This window comes from Epinephelus lanceolatus, chromosome 23 (assembly GCF_041903045.1).
Source record: "Epinephelus lanceolatus isolate andai-2023 chromosome 23, ASM4190304v1, whole genome shotgun sequence".
NCBI classification, from domain to species: Eukaryota; Metazoa; Chordata; class Actinopteri; order Perciformes; family Serranidae; genus Epinephelus; species Epinephelus lanceolatus.
The window spans coordinates 28,100,286-28,121,190 of NC_135756.1; the positions used below are offsets into that span (position 1 = coordinate 28,100,286).

General features: G+C 40.8%; 2 protein-coding genes across 3 annotated transcripts in view; one reads left to right on the forward strand and one right to left on the reverse strand.

The window, feature by feature from the left end:
* Window positions 1-20,905, reverse strand: part of LOC117249264 (anoctamin-4-like) — a 78,820-nt gene that overhangs the window by 21,541 nt on the left and 36,374 nt on the right. For both annotated transcript variants that reach the window (XM_033614796.2, XM_033614797.2), the window contains 12 exons: window positions 20,266-20,414; window positions 19,801-19,950; window positions 18,116-18,216; window positions 11,759-11,803; window positions 11,541-11,672; window positions 11,218-11,324; window positions 10,592-10,647; window positions 10,308-10,429; window positions 9,975-10,109; window positions 8,342-8,438; window positions 8,069-8,129; window positions 73-155 (listed from right to left, as the gene is read on the reverse strand). In XM_033614796.2, coding sequence (XP_033470687.2) covers window positions 73-155; window positions 8,069-8,129; window positions 8,342-8,438; window positions 9,975-10,109; window positions 10,308-10,429; window positions 10,592-10,647; window positions 11,218-11,324; window positions 11,541-11,672; window positions 11,759-11,803; window positions 18,116-18,216; window positions 19,801-19,950; window positions 20,266-20,414 — 1,238 coding nt within the window. The remainder of the gene's footprint in view (window positions 1-72; window positions 156-8,068; window positions 8,130-8,341; window positions 8,439-9,974; window positions 10,110-10,307; window positions 10,430-10,591; window positions 10,648-11,217; window positions 11,325-11,540; window positions 11,673-11,758; window positions 11,804-18,115; window positions 18,217-19,800; window positions 19,951-20,265; window positions 20,415-20,905) is intronic.
* On the forward strand, window positions 2,806-9,325 carry LOC144461738 (uncharacterized). Its single transcript, XM_078165051.1, has 4 exons — window positions 2,806-3,024; window positions 4,623-4,733; window positions 6,090-6,233; window positions 6,761-9,325. The coding sequence occupies exons 2-4, from the start codon at window positions 4,655-4,657 to the stop codon at window positions 6,910-6,912; spliced, it is 375 nt and encodes a 124-aa protein (XP_078021177.1). The 5' UTR covers window positions 2,806-3,024; window positions 4,623-4,654; the 3' UTR covers window positions 6,913-9,325.

Here is a 20,905-nt window from a genome sequence, read left to right on the forward strand (position 1 = left end):
CAGCAACTTTGTTTTTCACTCTTTCAATTTCTCATACAGAAAAACAAAGACCACATGGAGGAAGTACTTCACCTCCTCTTCCTCCCAGTCAATGAGGTCCCAGTCGTATGCGAGGACAGCTCTGCGCCTTTTCCAGAACTCCAGAAAGACCGTTGCTGAAACACATGAAGAAAACAGTCAGGTGTTTGCATATGACCATTTGTGTCAACCCTAGACAGCACTGATATTATACCCTCTAAATATTTGGTAAAACTCTTCAGGGGAAAGAACATGAGTTGGCCTGAAGTTTTATGGAGACCTCCAGTTTCTATTTTTCCCTGCTAAACTGTATTTTAGAGGTTAGTTAGTGGTATAGACAATACGAAGGGCCTTGATTTCAGTTCTTTAATTAAAGGTGTTGTGTGTAGGATTTTGTGGCATCTAGCAGTGAGGTTGCAGAACTGAAATTTCTTCAAGTGTGCAGGAGAACTACAGTGGCTAACGCAAAAACACGAATGTCCCTATCTAGAGCTAGTGATTGGTTTGCCCTTTCTGGGCTACAGTAGAAACATGGCAGACTCAGTGACAGATGGACTGCTTCATATGTAGAAATAAACAGCTCATTCTAAGGTACAGAAAAATGACTCTTAGTTTCAGGTGATTATACACTACTGAAAACATAGTTATGAATATTAGATTCAATTTCTGCCAATAGATCCCCCTAAATCCTACATACACTGAACCTTTAACTGGAAGCCAGTGCAAGGATCTAAGAATTGAAGAAATGAATTCTCTGTTCTTGGTGTTTGTCAATATTCTAGCAGCAGCATTTTGAATGAGTTGTAACTGTCTAATGGTCTTACTGGGGAGGGCAGTGCATTATCGCAGTCCACCCCACAAGAATAAAAGCTTTAAGCAATGTTTTTAAAATGTCATAATGATAATAACTTTCACATGAGTTTTTACACCAGGATTCTTGACGTGGGTTTTACATTTTAGTCCTGTAGAATCAAGATAAGTATTAAGCATTCACCTTCCTTCTTATTGCTGAAGATAATTATTTCAGTCTTATTTTAGTTTAACTTAATGGCATGTTGCATCTAATTGTTTACTTCCTCAAGGCACAGACAAAGCAAGTCTGTAGGACCATAGTCATTTAATGAGAGCGCTAGATAGACCTGGGTGTCATCTGCAGAGCTATGACAAGTGACCTCATGGTCTTGGAGAATTGAACCAAGATTAAGCATGTAGAGACCAAACAGGAGATAAACCTCTTCCTGATTGTGGTAAGATATATTTAGGGAATAAGCAAGGCTTCCATCCTACTAATTTGTTCTTCTGGGGAGAGGAAAAAAACTTTGTTATCCATATCTAACCCAATACTACAATCAAAACAATTTTTTTTTATTTAGTTATATGAAAGACCAATATTCACTCTTTCACTTGCTCTGTTTTGGTCTCCACCATCTGCTGAAAGAAAATCTCTGGCCCTTTAGCAGCTAAGTGCTCTATTGCTCTAGCTGCTAACTTTACCATTTGGTAAAGCCAGCAGGCAGCCTACAGTAGGTAGGCTTTTTCACTGAACACAGCTGCCTGTGTCTGGAGATGAGGCTGACAGAAGCGGTGGGACTGAAGCAACAAAGTAAAGTCGCGGGCACAAAACCAAAACAATGAGGGGGACAAGAAGGGAACTGCAGAGTCAGGTGATAATTCTCTGTTGGTTCACCACTTTGAGCGACCCCTTTTACATTACAAATCGTCATTTGACCCATTTTTTATACAAAAATATTGATTAGTACAGCTTTAACCTGGTACGATAGCTTCACTCTGGACAAAAGTCACTTTGTTCCATGCTACTGGAGCAAGCTGCCAACACTGATAAAAACAAAATGGTAATATTATACTTGGTTGTCACACATAGAGCTTTGATGTTGCATTGACCAACAAACAAACCATGGAAGCGAAAACAGTCACTCGCATCAGTGTCAATGACACCAACTAGGCTTGTGCCGGTTTGAAAATTTTCCAACCAGTTTGATTTAAAGCCAAATACCAAACCGATATATCGAATTATATACCTAATTTTACCACTGGGGGTCGCATTTGAGCTATTTTTCCCAATAAAAGCCCATTATAGGTGTAATGCGCTTCCAATCCACTAGGTGGCGATAATGCTGTATTAACCGCCAATACACACAAGGCTACACAAGAAGAAGAAGAAGCAGAAGAACACTTCTCTCTCAGCAGCAGCAGACAGCTGAGCGGAGTCCGCAGTCTGCGGAGCTTCTGAGACAAACTGAACAAAACACTTGTGGGCTCCACTTCATTTAAAAACATACATAAACCTTATTAAGTTGTCATAATGCATGTTACAATGCAAGATAAGTTGAATATAGTCCCTTGACACGCCCCCACCTGGTTTATCCAGTTGACGTGAATTAAACCGGTTGGAGCTCTTAAACTGGACCGAACCGGTTAAACCGGAAATCGGCACAAGCCTAACACCAACCTCATTTTTTCCATAAAACATTTAACGGACAGGGACCAAAATTCCTCATGTGAAGACAAAGGTGAAATGGTCAGATCCCTCTTGATCTGTTCTCATTGCATGTGGCTCTGTGCTGCCTGGTGGTTCAATGCCAAGATAATCAGACAGAGCAGAAACTGTCATGGGTTATATAGAGAGGTCACTGTGGAATAGGTGTATGGGGGGCGGGCACTGCTGAACAAAGTCCTTTGGATAGCTTACTTATTTCCCCATGTCAGCCTGCCTCTCCACTGAACACTGATCACAAGCTTTTACCCTCTGCATTTCAAACTGCATTTTCTCTATTGTGTCCACATCCCTGTTGAACACAGCAACATGTTTTGAAGGCTCAGCTGTCTGAGAAGGGCACCGCTTCCCATGAGGAGCCAGCAGGGAGCACACTTCTGAAGAGCCTTAATGAAGGGATTTGAACTGATTCTCTGCTGCAGTTGAACCCCAAAATATATTCGATTGGACAGCAGCAGCAACAGGAACTTTCAAGACACAGTTACTGCAAGGTCAGTACATTAGTGCTCTTTCTTAAAGACTTTCCTTTAAACTTGATAAACATGTTACACTTGACTGGACTCTGACGTATCTGGTCAGCTGTAAAAACAGCTTCATCTTCCACATCGCTTTTCATAGAGTATAACATTCTTTACTGGTTTCTCAATTCCTGACACAAAAGGTAAATATCAGTTTGGCATATTATTTGTTCGTGTGACAACCTCTCTGTGTGTTATGTTCGGATAAGTATGCATATATCTTGTTTTACATTTTACTCTATTTTAACAAAGTCAGATTTATTGGTCTCAGGTTTTTTTATGCACCCAGTCAGCTTCGATGTTTAATCCTTTTTCTTGTCCTTGATGAAACTGTTCCTTGGGCTGTTTTCTTTCCTCTTTTACAGTGAATAGCAAATGACAGATTATACTTAAAATTATGCTATACAACACTAAGTCAAATGTGGATCCTTTCAACCTTACATTTCAATAGGCTGCATGACTTCAAAGTTCAACACGTTTGCACTGCACTTAAAGGTCTGTAACTTATTAAAGGTTGTCAAAGTTAGTTTGTAGGAAAGATAAGAGGGATACTCAGATAATTGCAGTTGGCATTTGGCCTTTTCACTCCAGAGAAAAACACTTCACATTATGCTAATGTGATTAAATTGTCTTTTGATAACATCATAATCTAATCCTTACTACCTTGAATATTCTTCCAGCTGTTTTGACACACGCATTGAACGCATAATTTTTGTCACATACATTTTAAGTTACAATCAACACTGTAATCAAGTCTCTGTACACGCACACAAGCAGTCCAGAAACATTTGCAAAAAAAATCAGTTTAAAACAAGTTACTATAAGAACAGCTCTGTCATGAATAGAAATCTTAGTACAATATAAACAGAAGTTCAACAAAGCAATTTTGCTCTTAGCACTTGAATCAGAACAAGCAGATCCAGAAGAACAACATGAATCTGCAGATGCTCCTGTTCAAATTGAGACCAAACATTTCTATGGATGTCAGTTTTTGAGCTACGTTGAAGGCCAAAGTGTGGTCTGCAACAGACTAGGTAAGATTGTTGGTTTTTAGCCGAGCCGATTTCGGAAAACTTACGGCCCCTACTGGCCAGTTAACGGTACAAAACAGTTTATAAAACAGGTTTTTCAATGATTGCGAGTCACTGCAACCACCTAAGGTCCTTGAGCATACAGTCATAAATGTGCACACAACAAATTAGGCTGATTGGTCTTGTAGTTTGTGAGATTAGTTGCAGACAAACAGATATACATAATCACACGTACTTGCACACACACAACAAAAGGTGTGACAACCTCCATGTTAATGCCTGGCGGCAATAATAAACTGCAGGAAAAAGGATCAAATCAGTATAAACAGAATATGAAATATTAATTTTTATTTGCATGTGAAAATGGTGTTTTCCCTCCTTTAACACAGCCTTGGTTTTCAGTGCTCATACAACTTCTCCTCAAAGCCGAATTGGAACAAAATTTAAATCAGATTTGATCCTTTTAGTGTGCATAAGAAAACTTTAATTATTCCCAGGATGTAAGTAAATGCAAGCAAATGCCTCTGCCTGGCTGCTCAGGGATGCTCCTGGAGCCGTGAGGGATCTGACTGATGGGATTTCTCCAGAACCAAAACCTGACTCAGCCAGAGGTCACCCACTGGGAGTCAACACCACACCTATCTGCAGCAGGTACTGTAACATTTCCAGTGAACATATGAAATAAAAGACAATCTGTAGTGTGATGTTTGCCAAACAAAGATTTTAGTGACCTTTGCAAGTATTGCCTTCACATCTAAAACTTTTTTTCACACAACTGCAATTCACCATAAAACATTTATATGTGTGAAACTGATAGGGTTTCCACCTCAATGAGGACATTGTCTGAATATGTCCGAGTGTCTGAATTATTAACACGCATTAATGCAACAAGGCCTGCACAGCTTTCATGAGTAGATATACTGTAGTGTATGAGCCACAACACTTCTGTGAATTATACCATACTAACGTGTTTTCCTTTCTGATGTATGTATTTCAAGGGTAAGTTAATTTTCAAACTAGACCCTATTGCCCATGTTCTTGTTGTCTAATTGCCAAATGGTAACAACAGTTTTTAAAAATTTGTTTAGTATTGAGCGAGAGGGCTGTAACAGGCTGCAACATGACCTATTGGGGCATGTTTGCACCGTCAATTTACATCCACTAAAAATGGTTGTTTTTGCCACTGACAGGCTCAAATTGTTATTCTAAGTATCTGACAGTTTATAGAGAGGATCCCTACAGAGACAGACCTTTTTGTTAAAGAAAAATAGCCTTTTTGTTTTGTTTGTTTGTTAACCAGAAACAGCCCCGAAATTGCTATTATCAAACCTAACAGAGTCTATTTAAATAAACAGTAATTTTTCATCCTAAAATGCACTTTATTCAAAGTTGACAGGTACAAAATAAAACTCACAAAAAACATCTTGGTTCTTCCTTCCACTTTTCCAACAATCAACAACTCTGGATTGCATAGACCCTTAATTCATGCTAAAATGACTGGCCGGTATGGCGGTGGTAACTTCAAGGGTGTTTCTGGTTAAACAATGTGGATCCTTCTCTTTAACAAAAAGGTCTATCTCTGCAGGGATCCTTTTCATAATGTTGTCAGATACTTAGAACAATAATCTGAGTCTGTCAGTGGCAAAAACAAGCATTTTTAGTGTATATAAATTTATGGTGTACAATTGCCCCTACTGATTACATTGCAGCCTGTTCCGCAGCTGCTGACTACAGGCCTCTCACTGAGTACAGGTCATTTTTCAAAAATTGTTGTCTACAATCATGACTTCAACATAAAAACATGGGAAAATAGGGTCCAGGTTGAAAAATACCAAACTTACCCTTTAAGCGTTTGGCTGCATTACATTCAAAGCATTAATACATAACAAAATTGCATACACCTTTAGTTTTAATGGAAATGTTCTGGCAGTGTTCGTGTCATGATTCTGTGTTGAGCTACAAAACACCATTAAATTATACACCTTCTGTCCTCTTTACCCTCAACAGTCAACAACACCATAATCGTGCTGGGCGTGTTGACCTTTGCCCTGCAGCTGTGTTTAGTTCTGCTCTTCATGCTGAGATGTTGGACATTCGACAACAGAGTACGAGAGGCTCTTAAAGACCCAGAGACCGTTAAGAAACTCATTGGTGAGGATTAACTGTAGTTTGCTGCTACTTCTTGCTCTTGTTTTTAGGTGGTATTCAAATTTTACTAATCAACAAAGTGTCAGTGTCGATCATTTAGTATATAAATTGCAAATAATAAAACTTTACAAGTGGTGTGAGTTGTTTTTGAGAAACAACTCACAGGTTAAGAAGCAGATGCAGCTAAAGTTTACAGTGATATCAACCTTTTTACACTAAAAAAGGTTACTGCAAAGGTTTACTAACAAATATCTATCGCATATGTCATGCCACCAGGTCTGATTTTGTAACATATTTTGTACCCATATTAGTCAGATTAAAAAATGTTTAAATAGCATAGAAAAAAGTCAGAGAAGCAGCATGAATTGTGAATGTTATCTCCCCCTGGATGAAAAAATTCTCACCTGCCACAGTTTGAAAAATGTCTTGTCAGCTGCCTTGCTAAGTTGAGCTGAATTTTCTAAAAACTTTCTTCTGTGTATATTTTTCTTTAGCAGAGCAATTTTTAAAAAAACTTTCCTATTTCTCAGCCCCCTCATCCTTCCACCAGGACACTAATAAACAGACCAGCTATCAGCCATGGGATAAAATTGCTGCTTCATCAACAGCCTCATCTGCAGCAGGACCCTTCACAAACTCTCTGTTTGCACCTTCCATACCCTGGGACCTTGTTCAGAGCTGACAGGCTCCTGATCCTCCTGCCGTTAACCAAAGTAAATTAAATTGTGGACATTCAAGGATAACTTTATTATGAGTATCTTGAATGCATCCTTTTTAAATCGTGTACAATCTATATGTAATGCAATAATATGTGTTTTTAACTGTAACAATAAGTTTTGTTTTTAGAGACCTCTGACAATATTTCAGTTTCAATAATAAAAAAAATGTTAAGTTAAAGCTGCACTAATCAATATTTTTGTATAAACGATGGTTCAAAAGACTATGTGCAATGTGAGAGGTGTTGATCATAGTGACGAACACACAGAGATTTTTCTCCAAATTAAGCAAATGCCCTCAGTCTCAGTTCTACAGCCAGTTTTAGCATCTTTCAGGTCATTGTTTTGGTTTCACAGCCTGCAAATTTAGTGTTATGGTTGAGTCTCACCGCTCTCATCAGTCCAACTTCCAGCAGCAGAAGGCGGCCGTTTTCAGTGATGAAGTTCTAATAAACTCTAAGCTACCTGCCGAGCACCACACAGCAGAAAAGGTTAGCCACTGGCTGGTGAACATAGCGCAGTGTTTCCCACAGAGGGAGGGTAAATTCATTTGTGAGAAACCCTGTAGCGAGTGAGACTTCCCTCAGTAGCTGGTGAAGACCAAAACTGAGCTAAAAGGAGAGTGACTGTTGAACTAACAGTCACCAGTTAGACAGAAACTCCAAATGGTTGGTATAGTTGCTATACAGCTCAGTGGCCTAGTGGTAGAGTGTGAGTCCTGAGACTGGGAGGTCGGGGAAAAATGGGACCCATTGCCTCGCTGCTTGGCACTCAGCATCAGGGGTTGGAATTGGGGGGTTAGATCACCACATGATTCCCGAGCGCAGCACCGCTGCTGCTCACTGCTCCCTCAGGTCAAATGCGGAGAACAAATTTCACACACTCAGGTGTGTGACAATCAGTGGAACTTTACTTTACTTTACAGTGTGTGTTTGCTGGTTTTGTGATTAGGCAACTTGTTAGCCACATGAAGTTTCTGAGGTGATAAGATATCAGTGTTTTGTGCTTGTTGTGCTGCCCCCAGGTGGCAAAAAGTCTATTAATGCAGTATTAATGCATGCAGGAGTATTGAGGGAGTTACAGCTGTACAGTATGTGTAGGAATCTTAACTCTTCGACTTACCCCAAACAGCCATGAATACAGCAAAGAAAACAGTTGCGCCATTGTCAAAGAGATGGGTGACCTGAGAAGAGGATAGGAAGTTGATACTGAAACTGACATTAAAAAAAATGAGTTAGAAAGTTCACAGTTAATCTTTAGCTTCAGTCCCTGACCACTACATTTTCACCAGAGTTGGTTTTAAGTTACTAATGTGCTCAATGATTTAAAGCAGAAGTTACTGATACACATAGCTGACGCATGTCACATTTTGTCCCATTGCTGTGGTGACAGTACCTTGGCGTAGATGCAGCTGTCTGACAGTCTCAGGTAGGGGCAGTACTGGTCACAGATGGGGCACATGATGACGTCAGTGGCCTGGCAGATTTCTTTACTGGAGAACAACAAGAAGCCCATCAAACACAGTAAAACTCCAAACTGATGCAACTTTGAGTTTTCTGAAAGAAATCCAAGCATGTACAGCCCTGTGTGTGTGTGTGTGTGTGTGTGTGTGTATCTGTGTATCTGTTCAGTTTTTATTTGAGTTGTTGAAGTTTTTCCTCTGGGGGGAAAAAGTCCATGGTTTCACATTCTTCAGCACTGCAGAGTTTCACACCGTGTCTTATAAAGGGACAACAGCTCATTTGCATTTACATCTAAACATTTACTTTAATCAGAGAACCTTGAATACATTTAATTTCCTTTATTGCATTAAACAGGCATCCAATACAACAAGTTACAGGGGACAATTTCACACTCCGTTGCCTTATCTGTAATACTAAATTAGTTTTGTATTCAAAGTCACCTGACCTTTTCACTAAATAAACTTTTTATGTGATCTGTACTTACATTTCTATAGACAAATATAAGGTAAAATGTTCTGGTAGCAAAAGCTTTCTAGTTTCCATCTGTAGTGCGAGTAGTATTGATGAATCACATCTGAGCAGGCTTTGGTTGCCTGTAGATAGAGAGTCAATGAGCGGAGCCAAAGAAGAGGAACCAAAGACTGTATAATACAGATGGACAACTTAACAGCTGCCCAAACGTGAAGCCAGAACATCAGTGCACTGCAATATGAGTCATAAACCCCGCCCCCTCAATGTTAATGGTTGAGACATTTGCCAAACTAAAAGATCAAAGTACGTGTCAAGTAAAAAAATTTTTTTACCAAAGATAGTTTCTGTCATGTTCTGTTATTATCACACTGGTGTTTGTTTTTCTTTGTTTTCCTGATAATTTTGCCTTTAATTAGTTATTTGATGCTATTAAAAGAGGGTTTGATGTCATGATTGACAGTGGTGTGTGCCAATCAATGTGCTCAAGATCAATGGTGCTGCTTGCAATTGGTCGGACAGTCGTATGGGTTGACACTTAATATAGCAAAGACGGCGCAGACTTTGGCTTCGATTAAGTCACCAGCTTGACATGGCAGCGGCAATATTTAGGATAATTTGGCTTCATTTTTGTACCATGGGAGCATTTTTGTATCAGTCTATGAGCAGAACCCATTGGCAATCTAGGAGCCCATCGGCTGTTGTCCAATGACGTTTTAGCTTTTTATTATCTTTTTAAAAGTGTATGTGCATTCGTATGCGGATATCTTTTTATAGGGATTAGCTGACATTTTGTCCTAATCCGTCAAGTGGCTAATCCAGCAATAAAGAATGAGCTGTGTACAGAAGAGGAAGTCTTAGCCTGGATATCCGTTTGCTACACCAGAGCCCCTGAAATATTGGCCGTTGTCCCCAGAGATTTATTGCTGTCAGACCGATACTAGATGGATTCCGAGACTGGTATTTATTGTGCAGTAGAAACTAAGGCTTGTTCTTCCCTTGAAACTCTTAAAAAATATTTTCAAACAGCTTAAAATATAATACAACCACGAGCTCTGGGGACACGTATTTTTATCAGAGAACAGAGGTTTGTTTACCTGACCTGGCAGTGCTCCAGAGTGAAGAGGCCATACAGGAATACCAAGAGGCCGACAAGAGCTGCAGGAAACAGCATCCCTGTGTACCAGCCGAGCCAGGCGAAGTACAGACCTATCTTCTCCCCGAAATACCTCCTGAAGCAACAGAACATGAGAGTCAGGAGTTAGAGGTATTCCTCAGTTTGAGTGTCCTTGATAATACAAAGCATTCATATAAAATATAGCCTACTGTTGTATAGCGACAGTTTGGAGAGAAGCTGTGCTACAAATACCTGCCGTGATATTGTGGTTTTGTGGACATTCAAAGCCCTTTAAGTGTCTGGATGTAGTTACCTGATGAGGTCCAGTGGTTGGTACTTGTACCAAACCCCCCACCAGGCCCAACATTCGTACAGCAGGTGCCGATGGTTCTCTGCTCCGTGTGTTCTGATGGAGTTCTTGCTGTGGTAGCTGCCCTGTTAAAGTCCGGGCCACACACACAAACACAAACACAGAGAAACATAATCTATGTCTGTACTGCCGTAATATCAGTACACAACACAGAAAGCAATTATGATTTAAGATCAGATGACAGAAAAATAATCAATGTATGGCTTTTTGGAGATCAGCCAAATTACCTCATGAAGAGGGAAAGCTGCCTCATACGAACTGTTGTTCAAAAGACGATTAAGCCCTGAAATCAAAGACAGAGAATCATGAAAGAGGAGAAACAGAAGCCTGATGCTGTTAGTTGAGCAGAGCAGTTGATGTCACTTTTTATTTAAATTCAAACCACTGCTTGAACATGATTTGTTTGAATAAAAAAATAAATCAAAATAAATTTTTACAGATGAGGTCACAGTGACCTTGACCTTTGACCACTAAAATCTAATCAGTTCATCATTGAGTTCAAGTGGACGTTTCTGCTAAATTTAAAGAATTTCCATTTAAAGAATGGAACGAACAGACGGACGGACAGACAGATGGATGAATGGACAAACGGACAACCTGAGAATATAATGCCTCCAGCCATGGCTATTGCTGGCATACAGCCGTAAAAACTAGAGGTGCAGTTGGACAATATAGAAAATCTGATTGAAGAGCTTCTCAAAATTTTTTAACCTTTTTTAAATTAAAAAAATATGGTCATTTTCATGCCGACAGCTCACCGTCTCTCTCACTAAACACTCTGTCTCTCTAGCCTCCATTTTCCTCCATTTCAAATATTTCCACAATTTGTCACAATGCCCAGGGACAAACTCACCCATCTTGTTTTTACCCTCCTCATATTTGACCCGCTGGAGGATGTGGTGGACGATGCGACTTCTGGTGGCGTTGTTGAAAAAAGTGTCTTTGTTGTGGATGATGAAACTGCGGTGAAACGAACCAGTTATTACAAATCTGTCTGCTGTGAATGATATTTCTAGTGTGTGTGTGTGTGTGTGAATTCATTTGAGAAAGGCTAGAGAATTTCAAGTGGCATGAGTACAAAAGATGAAATGGAAATGTGCCAGGCACCAGTCTGAGAAAAAGTTGAAGTCATTCCTCAGGGATGAGCTTTTAAAGGACTGTTCCGTGAAAACTTACTGATGTATCCTTGATCGACAGAAGGGGGCGGTAAAGCTCTCGTTCTCCTCCAGGTCGGGCAGAGTGTCGTTATCGAATTTCATGGGCTTGCGGGGAAGCCAGCCACGAAACTTGTTGATGCGCTTTTCCATCCTGCAAGTGAAGCTTCTGTTAAAGCTGCCAGAGCAGATTTTTCTGTATCAGCTGATCTGATGTTGTCTCCCTGACTGAACACCCACCTGCTCATGAACTTGTGCCGTCGGTGCTTGTAAAAGATTTTCCTCCTGAAATATGCAGGATGTTGGGAATGATTAACTTAGGACATACTACAGTTGAGTGATGAGGATAATAACATAAATGAATGGTACCACTTCTACTACTGGAACTACAGGCTATTACTGTTTATATGCTACTGCAACACTACTATTGCTGGTAATTATAAATATAACAATACTAATACTACAAACATTAAAGGTAGCCACTGGAGTCCTTTGACCACTAATAGCGCTAGTGAGCAGTAGAGTGGTGCCAGGATGACATTTAGGCCAATGTGAAGATAAAGCAGTACGGTAGAGTTCAGTTCAGTACGTTTTTTTTCCATCTCCACTGTGAAAAGTTGTGGATGGTACCAATGGATCCGTTCCATATCGTCCCCATTTTTGGTCACCCCTCTGTTGGGGTACCTAGCACACAGATCTGGTACTAAACGGTGGAGCTGTGAACACTGCAGTCCGTTGATTGGTCAGTAGCAGACTGTGCTCAGGGCTGAGTTGTGGCTGGTTTTGAAGCTCATGTAACCACTGTTTATATGGAGAGTTTTGTTTGCAAACTGTAACTATAAAAATAAAGGATGCTACCTCTCATAGCAGGTGGAGTTGGAGAAGAATTAATTCACTAGGCCGACTGCCGGCGATTTTTAAGGAGGAACTTTAACTTATGTTACTCAATGCGTAAGTTGACGATGTGAATCCATCAGCACACCTTAAATTTCAGTGTGCCAGCTTTGACCATTCCATCAGTTTTTATCATCTCTCTTGGATGACAGACTTTTAGTAATGAATGGATAATTTGGTAATGAGTGTAAATGTTTATGTATTCTAATTTCAACCGGGTTGTGTGAACTGCATATATTCTCATTCTCACTTGGAGAAAAAAGCGCTGCAGAGCATCGTTCCTGTGGGCTCCGGCAACACTAAACCCCCAAGCTTGCCTTAGAAGGAATAAATGCACCAATCCACTATTTTTAAATATCCCAGTGAGGGACTCTCACTGCAGCCTGTTCTATTTTGTTTTGTTTGAAGATGCTGGCGTGCAACCTCGTTCTGTGGATGATAAATGAGGTGCAGACTTCCCTGTGTCACCAGCGCAGAGGGAATAAAGCGGGTGCTTGACGAAGGAGTGAGTGGCAATAACTCAGCTGACATTTGAGGGTACTGTTTGCAGTGGAAACGCTAAACAGACCTAAAGCGTAATTTACAGTTCTGCGTTGAATCAACACATAGGTTACGACGTAGGCTCCACATCAGTTTGGAGCGTTTGCCGTAACCTACGACGTAGCCTGACATGCACCTCCCCAGAATTGTAACTACGTGTGTTTTGGAGGTGTAACTGCAGAGTGACACAGACACACCACTGCAGAAGTAAAAATGCTAACAACGGCATAGGCGACATGCATAGGCTACGTGCGTAGGGTCAACGCACGACCATAAATCCCCTTTAAGGTCTAGGAACCATTCATGAAGGATTACTTCTGGTTCCAAAGGTACCATACTGAAAGTGTTTAGTGGAAACGGGGCTTTAGTCTCACCCTGGTTCCCATGACAAAAAGCCTATGGGAATTTTCCATTGAATTTTGGAATACTGTTGAAAATAAGTTCTGTGGCTCCTATGCGATCCCCAAAAGTAATAAGCTAATGCCATAAATGAACTACACCACGTCAGAGTCCTGCACTGGGTTGGGTACCCAACGGGTACCCGCAAAAACAGCTGATTTGCGGGTGGTTTTTAAAAAAAACATTTTTTCCCGGGTTCGGATCTGGGTGGAAAAAATAACATGCGGGTCGGATCGCGGGTTTTAGATAAACACATCAGTCATTAGTTCGGTAAACTACAGATAACTATCTTGGTCATTATTTACTCTCTGAGGATCGCCTCCGCTATTAACCAATGGTCATGGTTTAGCTGTTTACACGCGTTTCACCATCTAATAACACAATTTGTGATTGGACAACAGACAGTGTTGGGCAGTAGCGTCACTACAGTAGTGGACGTTTGTAGTTTAACTACATTTCTCAGTAGCTTGGTGGTAGCGTCGCTGTTTTCTGAATCAAGTAACTTCTCAGTAGTTAAGCTCTTTTATTGATCACTTAGTGCGGTAGCGTCCACACAAGCTACATTTCCAAAATCATTTCTGAAGCTCAAACGAGGTGGGGATTTCTGTTATGGACTGAAATAAAACTGTCACCACTACTACACAGAGTCACTTCCACATGAAGCTGACGGGGGACAGCCCTCCATTCCGAAACACCGCCGTTCCGAACGACCCCCACTCTGAAATAGATTTTTAAGTCCATATCGAGTTTCCTGCATCAAACACTGCCGCCCGCTCTCCGGCCGCACTCACACAATTCTGAAACTGGTTGTACTACATAAGCTTGAAATGAACGTTCAACTCATTGTTTTTTATTGAAAATATGTCACTGTCTTCATTTATTAGGGCTATGTATAATTTCACTAGCAGCAAACACATTTAAAGGAGACGCTTGTCAAGTCTTTTTACGTGCGCTGTCCGTGGTGCTGACATCCCCGCTGCAGCCGCCGCTCTCTGCTGACAGCAGACCAGGGGAGAAAAAAAGACATTTCTTTGCTTTGTGCTTTCAGAAAATAACCAGGGTTAGGGTAAGAAAGACCAACGGTCTGTACAGCAGTCCTGCTGTGTTTGCCAGGGCATATCAGGCTGTGTGATTATGCGCAAAGTTTGGTTTAACGCATTGGAGCAATTTCATACAATTTCGGACATTTAACGTGATAAACTAATTTCAATTCAACATGGTCATTTGCTTAGAGGATTCAGCTGAAGCATAATGAGTGTTATATGTCATTAAGACGCAGTATGCTTGTTTTGTGGTTAATAATGCACATAATCCATTTGACCCCATCATGAATGGGATTTATATTCGTTCCTGCAGACAGAGGCAAAAGGATCAATTCGCAGCCTCTGTTTCCTTTGCGTCCGTCTCGTTCATTCAAACTTTGTAAACACGGTTGGGATTTGTAGGGGACATACATGTGTATGCTGCTCACTATAAAATGTGTTTACTAAAATGTGTTTACTAGCCTCATTTCTAGTCAAAACAAATCTCTTTACACTTAAAAAATACTTGTTTCAAGCAAATTTTCACTTGAAATAAGTATGAAAATCTGCCCATGGAGCAAGTTTTTTTTTTGCTTGCAATAAGAAAAAAAAAAACAAGTTTTCAAGTGAAAATTGTCTAAAAAGTTAGTACAAGTTACTTTTTAGGTGATGAGTCTTATTTCAAGTGTAATGAGATTTGTTTTGACTAGAAATAAATATTCTTGGTAAGATTTTGAGTTTTTACAGTGTACATACACATACATACAGTACAGGCCAAAAGTTTGGACACACCTTCTCATTCAATGCGTTTTCTTTATTTTCATGACTATTTACATTGTAGATTCTCACTGAAGGCATCAAAACTATGAATGAACACATGTGGAGTTATGTACTTAACAAAAAAAGGTGAAATAACTGAAAACATGTTTTATATTCTAGTTTCTTCAAAATAGCCATCCTTTGCTCTGATTACTGCTTTGCACACTCTTGGCATTCTCTCCATGAGCTTCAAGAGGTAGTCACCTGAAATGGTTTTCCAACAGTCTTGAAGGAGTTCCCAGAGGTGTTTAGCACTTGTTGGCCCCTTTGCCTTCACTCTGCGGTCCAGCTCACCCCAAACCATCTCGATTGCGTTCAGGTCCGGTGACTGTGGAGGCCAGGTCATCTGCCGCAGCACTCCATCACTCTCCTTCTTGGTCAAATAGCCCTTACACAGCCTGGAGGTGTGTTTGGGGTCATTGTCCTGTTGAAAAATAAATGATCATCCAACTAAACGCAAACCGGATGGGATGGCATGTCGCTGCAGGATGCTGTGGTAGCCATGCTGGTTCAGTGTGCCTTCAATTTTGAATAAATCCCCAACAGTGTCACCAGCAAAACACCCCCACACCATCACACCTCCTCCTCCATGCTTCACAGTGGGAACCAGGCATGTGGAATCCATCCGTTCACCTTTTCTGCGTCTCAAAAAGACACGGCGGTTGGAACCAAAGATCTCAAATTTGGACTCATCAGACCAAAGCACAGATTTCCACTGGTCTAATGTCCATTCCTTGTGTTTCTTGGCCCAAACAAATCTCTTCTGCTTGTTGCCTCTCCTTAGCAGTGGTTTCCTAGCAGCTATTTGACCATGAAGGCCTGATTGGCGCAGTCTCCTCTTAACAGTTGTTCTAGAGATGGGTCTGCTGCTAGAACTCTGTGTGGCATTCATCTGGTCTCTGATCTGAGCTGCTGTTAACTTGCCATTTCTGAGGCTGGTGACTCGGATGAACTTATCCTCAGAAGCAGAGGTGACTCTTGGTCTTCCTTTCCTGGGTCGGTCCTCATGTGTGCCAGTTTCGTTGTAGCGCTTGATGGTTTTTGCGACTCCACTTGGGGACACATTTCAAGTTTTTGCAATTTTCCGGACTGACTGACCTTCATTTCTTAAAGTAATGATGGCCACTCGTTTTTCTTTAGTTAGCTGATTGGTTCTTGCCATAATATGAATTTTAACAGTTGTCCAATAGGGCTGTCGGCTGTGTATTAACCTGACTTCTGCACAACACAACTGATGGTCCCAACCCCATTGATAAAGCAAGAAATTCCACTAATTAACCCTGATAAGGCACACCTGTGAAGTGGAAACCATTTCAGGTGACTACCTCTTGAAGCTCATGGAGAGAATGCCAAGAGTGTGCAAAGCAGTAATCAGAGCAAAGGGTGGCTATTTTGAAGAAACTAGAGTATAAAACATGTTTTCAGTTATTTCACCTTTTTTGTTAAGTACATAACTCCACATGTGTTCATTCATAGTTTTGATGCCTTCAGTGAGAATCTACAATGTAAATAGTCATGAAAATAAAGAAAACGCATTGAATGAGAAGGTGTGTCCAAACTTTTGGCCTGTACTGTACACGCATGTACGTTTTTGACCATGCTGTGACTGTTTGAAGCAGGTCTTCATTCTTGCTGTTGTGGTTTGAGTCGTGTTGGGAATTAGTGCAGCTCACTGTTCAATAAACAATTGAACTTAACTTTTTTACCTGCCTATCTGTTTGACTGACAGTTTTATTGATCAGTAAGATAACACTGACTTGGCACGAAGTTGGTTCAATTTAGTAAAAAGCTTGGATGTAGTTGCACTAGTTACTTTCATTTTGCTGTAGCTTAGCTTGCTACATTTCTGAGGGTGATAGCTTTGATGTAGTGAAGCTTCATTTAATATTAGAGTAACTAGTAGCTTAGCTCACTACACTTTCCAAGTAGCTTGCCCAACACTGACGACAGAATCAACATGGCTGCCACCGTCTAACAAGCGCCGCTTCCAAAACAGTAAATAATTATTTAGGTATTTGAGAAATAAGTGGATAAAACGTACAACTATCACTTTATAATGTTTCTGAAGTGTTTACTTCTCTCCTCGATGGATTCTAAAAACACGTGACGGCCCGTAACTGCTGAACGTCGCTCTGGACAGACAGTAAGTCTATTATTACAAATGTAAAGTTCCTTTACATAGATTAAAAGTTTAAAAGCATTTAACGCTTACACTCGTATGGGAGAAGAACACAGAGGGTTGATGATGGAGCTGAAGTCAGGTTTTTATTGTGAGAGCTGCTTCATTCAGGTCGTTGTTTACTTACTGGCACCTTAACTGTGGCGATAGGCTGTTCAATATTCAGCCAATATGACCCAAAATGATTACTCTAAATCCGGGTTACGGGTCGGGCTGTGGGTCGTGTTTCAACGGGTCGGACCGGGTTGCGGTACTACTTGGCCTGATGCGCGGGTTTGCAGTTCGGGTGAAGGTTTGTACGTCGCCGGGTCGGGTCGGGGCGGATCTTGAAAACTGGACCCGTGCAGGACTCTGCACCATGTTCACGTGACTTAACATCACCACCACAATAAGGCTGTAAAGCCGTGTTAGGCGTGATGACATTCTGTAGTCTCATATAGCTACTTGTTAGCAACAGTTTTTTTTAGGACATTTAAAAGCTTCAAAATTTAGAGGTGGGGTTATTTGCTGGTGTATTTTATGTTGCACAACAAAACGTGAACGTCTCCTCAGCTTGTGTGAACCACAGACCTTATTTCAGGCATCTATCCAAAAACCCATTAAAAAACAATGACTTTAAGATGAGGGAACCAGGATTGCTGAAATGCTAACTCATTTCCTGGTTTTAGGACTCATCCCTGCACCACTCTATATTTTTATAAATGGGCCCATTATGAGAGACTTTACGAGTGTTTGTTGTCTCACCTAAATGGCATGCGAATGTTCATGAGCTCTGCGTAGCGACAGAGAACATCCCACGGTGCATGGAGCTTCAGAAAAATCACGTCACTGTTTGTTATAGAGGCCTGTGAAGAAACCACACACACACACACACACACACACACACACAATTTAATTTCAATAAAGATGGTAAGATAGTTAAGATAAGCAGAACTACAAAATATCTCAGTGCAGGCAGCAGCTACAACATCTATTCAACATCAATATATGTTTGCTATGTTCTGCTCTTTTCCTCACCTGTTTGCACTGCCTGACAGGGTAGGAGTCAGTCTAAAGGTACATGAATCAGGAGCTTACTGGAAAGAGACCTAAAAATAACAAAATGCCTCCATGCAAGAAACGCACACAAGCGGGCTGCTAAAGGAGAGAAAAGCTTTTGTCTTCACCTGCATATTCTAGATAATGATGACCTTGATGCTACTGCATTGGCAGATAGTGCAGAAGTTAACATACAGACACACACACACACACACACACACACTCAAACAGATCACAACATCCACATTTTCCACTCTTTCAAGTGACACTTTTGCCAAATAAGAAGCAGCAGGGGAGAAAATTGCCATCAGCACATTTGTTTCAGCTCTATGAGTGGTGGCTCGCCAATGAACACCACAGCAGCACTCTGCTGTTGACCCTTATGAGGCTGGCACACAAAGGCTCAGAGCAGTTTGAAATTCAGCAATCTGGCCATTGAGATTACATGCATTATAGGACTGAGCATTAAATTGCTTCTTCACACAAATTGGTATTGATGTTGCTCATGCTGCACACTATGAATGCAGCTGCAGGTTTGACAAAGTAATCACAGCAGAGCTAATTCTCTGTCAGGGCAGGAACCTATCCAGCTCTGAGTTTATTTGCGGTCGTCAGTTTTCAAAGAAGTGGCTATTTTGGCTCTGCAACTTGGCCAGAAAGTGACCCCCCCCCAAACTGTGCAGTGACAGTAAAATATGATATGCAACTTCACTATATTGGTCCGGTATCATCAACATTGTCTCCAGCCATAGTAGACAGCTGTTTTTAGCAAAATTACTCTGAAAATTAAATAAATATTGGACGTAGATTCTTCAATGACAAGAAATACGACACCAAATGAATGCCAGTGTTGCCCTGTGTCTGCTGGATATGTAAAAAGGCAATTATGTGCTGACACATTTGTGCTGCCAGAAAACAAATTGATGCAGGTTTATGATTTCCCTTTGGGCTTTTTAATGGTTCTGCATGGGACTATCAGAATATCAATATTGCAGCAAACCACTATTTGCTTTGTCATTGTAGAGTGACGGTGTCCTGAGCAAAGAATGTCACGCTCCCTCTGTGTGTGTTGTAATCTGAGCTCCTCTGTGGTTTGTTGTGGTAAGCTGGTACAGCTATGCATCCATGTTACACCAGGTTCAGACAACATAAAATTTTTGTCTGTTCCCACAGTCACTGTGTCAGATTAGGCAATTGTGGAGTCATAATATCTTACCGTGACTTGGCCGACAGACATGACAGACTACACACTGCTGTGTATAAAGGCCTTTACTTGACACCGAACTGCTCATCATCTGGATTTTATGGTAAGGCCAGTGCTGGTATTATGATTTAGCTGAACCTTTGTCAAAATAATGGAGTAAGCAGCGAGTGTATAAAATGTTCTTTACCTCCTTTTCCATCTGTAAGCCTTCTGCGCGGATGTTCCGCTCAAATATCTCCCTCTTCTCTGACTGTGAGCTGGACTTCCTATAAACCAGGATGTAGTCAATGCGACTATTTCCATCACTGAAGCAAAGGCCACTGGACTTACTCCTCCCCTTATAGACAGAGGGACAACAGAGAGAGTGAAGAATGAATATTAATTGGCTTCAGAGGGGAAGAGTCTGCTAGCTATTTAATAACTTATCTTTCATCTTTTATCATGGATGGATGAATATGTTGGTCTAGCTGTTACTTTTACACAACACTTTATAAACTGCTGCACAACCTATTGGCCCAGCAAGCATTTGAGTTGTTTTTGCATTAGAGTGAGGATGGAGATATTTTGTAAAATGAAGGTCATTTGGACAAAGGTTTTTAACAGAGAAAAAAAAAATCACAGACCCTCACAGGGCCTTAGTTTCACCACTGACCTCTGGGAGGCCAGTATCAGACTTTGTGTTGTCGTCAAGGATGCTGCTGTTGGTTCCCGGGTTCAGCAGCGTGGAGTCGTCGTCTCTGGACGGGCTGCTGGTGCCCTCTGACCTTTCTCTCTCAAGTAGCACATTAACATCCTTCACAGCTGGAGGGAAGAGTAGTAGAAATAATTTAAGTAAAATTACAGTAATATGATAGTGAAAGCTGTACAGTTAACAGTCTGCTGAATAAATACTTATAGACCCAACAGGTACAGAGCAACATTTATTTGAAGTCGTTTTTCCTGCCACCTGATAACTGCAAGTCCAATTTTCACTAACACTTTTGCTCTCTTTTGGGATGAACCAACTTCTCAGGAAAATATCTGGCTCTTGCTAGTCAGCTGGCTAGAGACTAAAACAAAAATGCTAAGCTGCAGGTTGCAAAACCAAATAATGAGCTGAAAGTCACTAATATGCTCTCTTTATCTATGAGCTGAGGGGAGCAGCAGAGTCAGCTGATCATTCTCTGTCACTAGAAGCGACACCTAATTAAAGCTCCTATATTGTGAAAAAAGAGATTTCTATGTCTTTTTAGAATAAAGCAGGTGTGCTATATAAATACTGTGAAAGTATCAAAATGCTCAGCCCAAAGAGA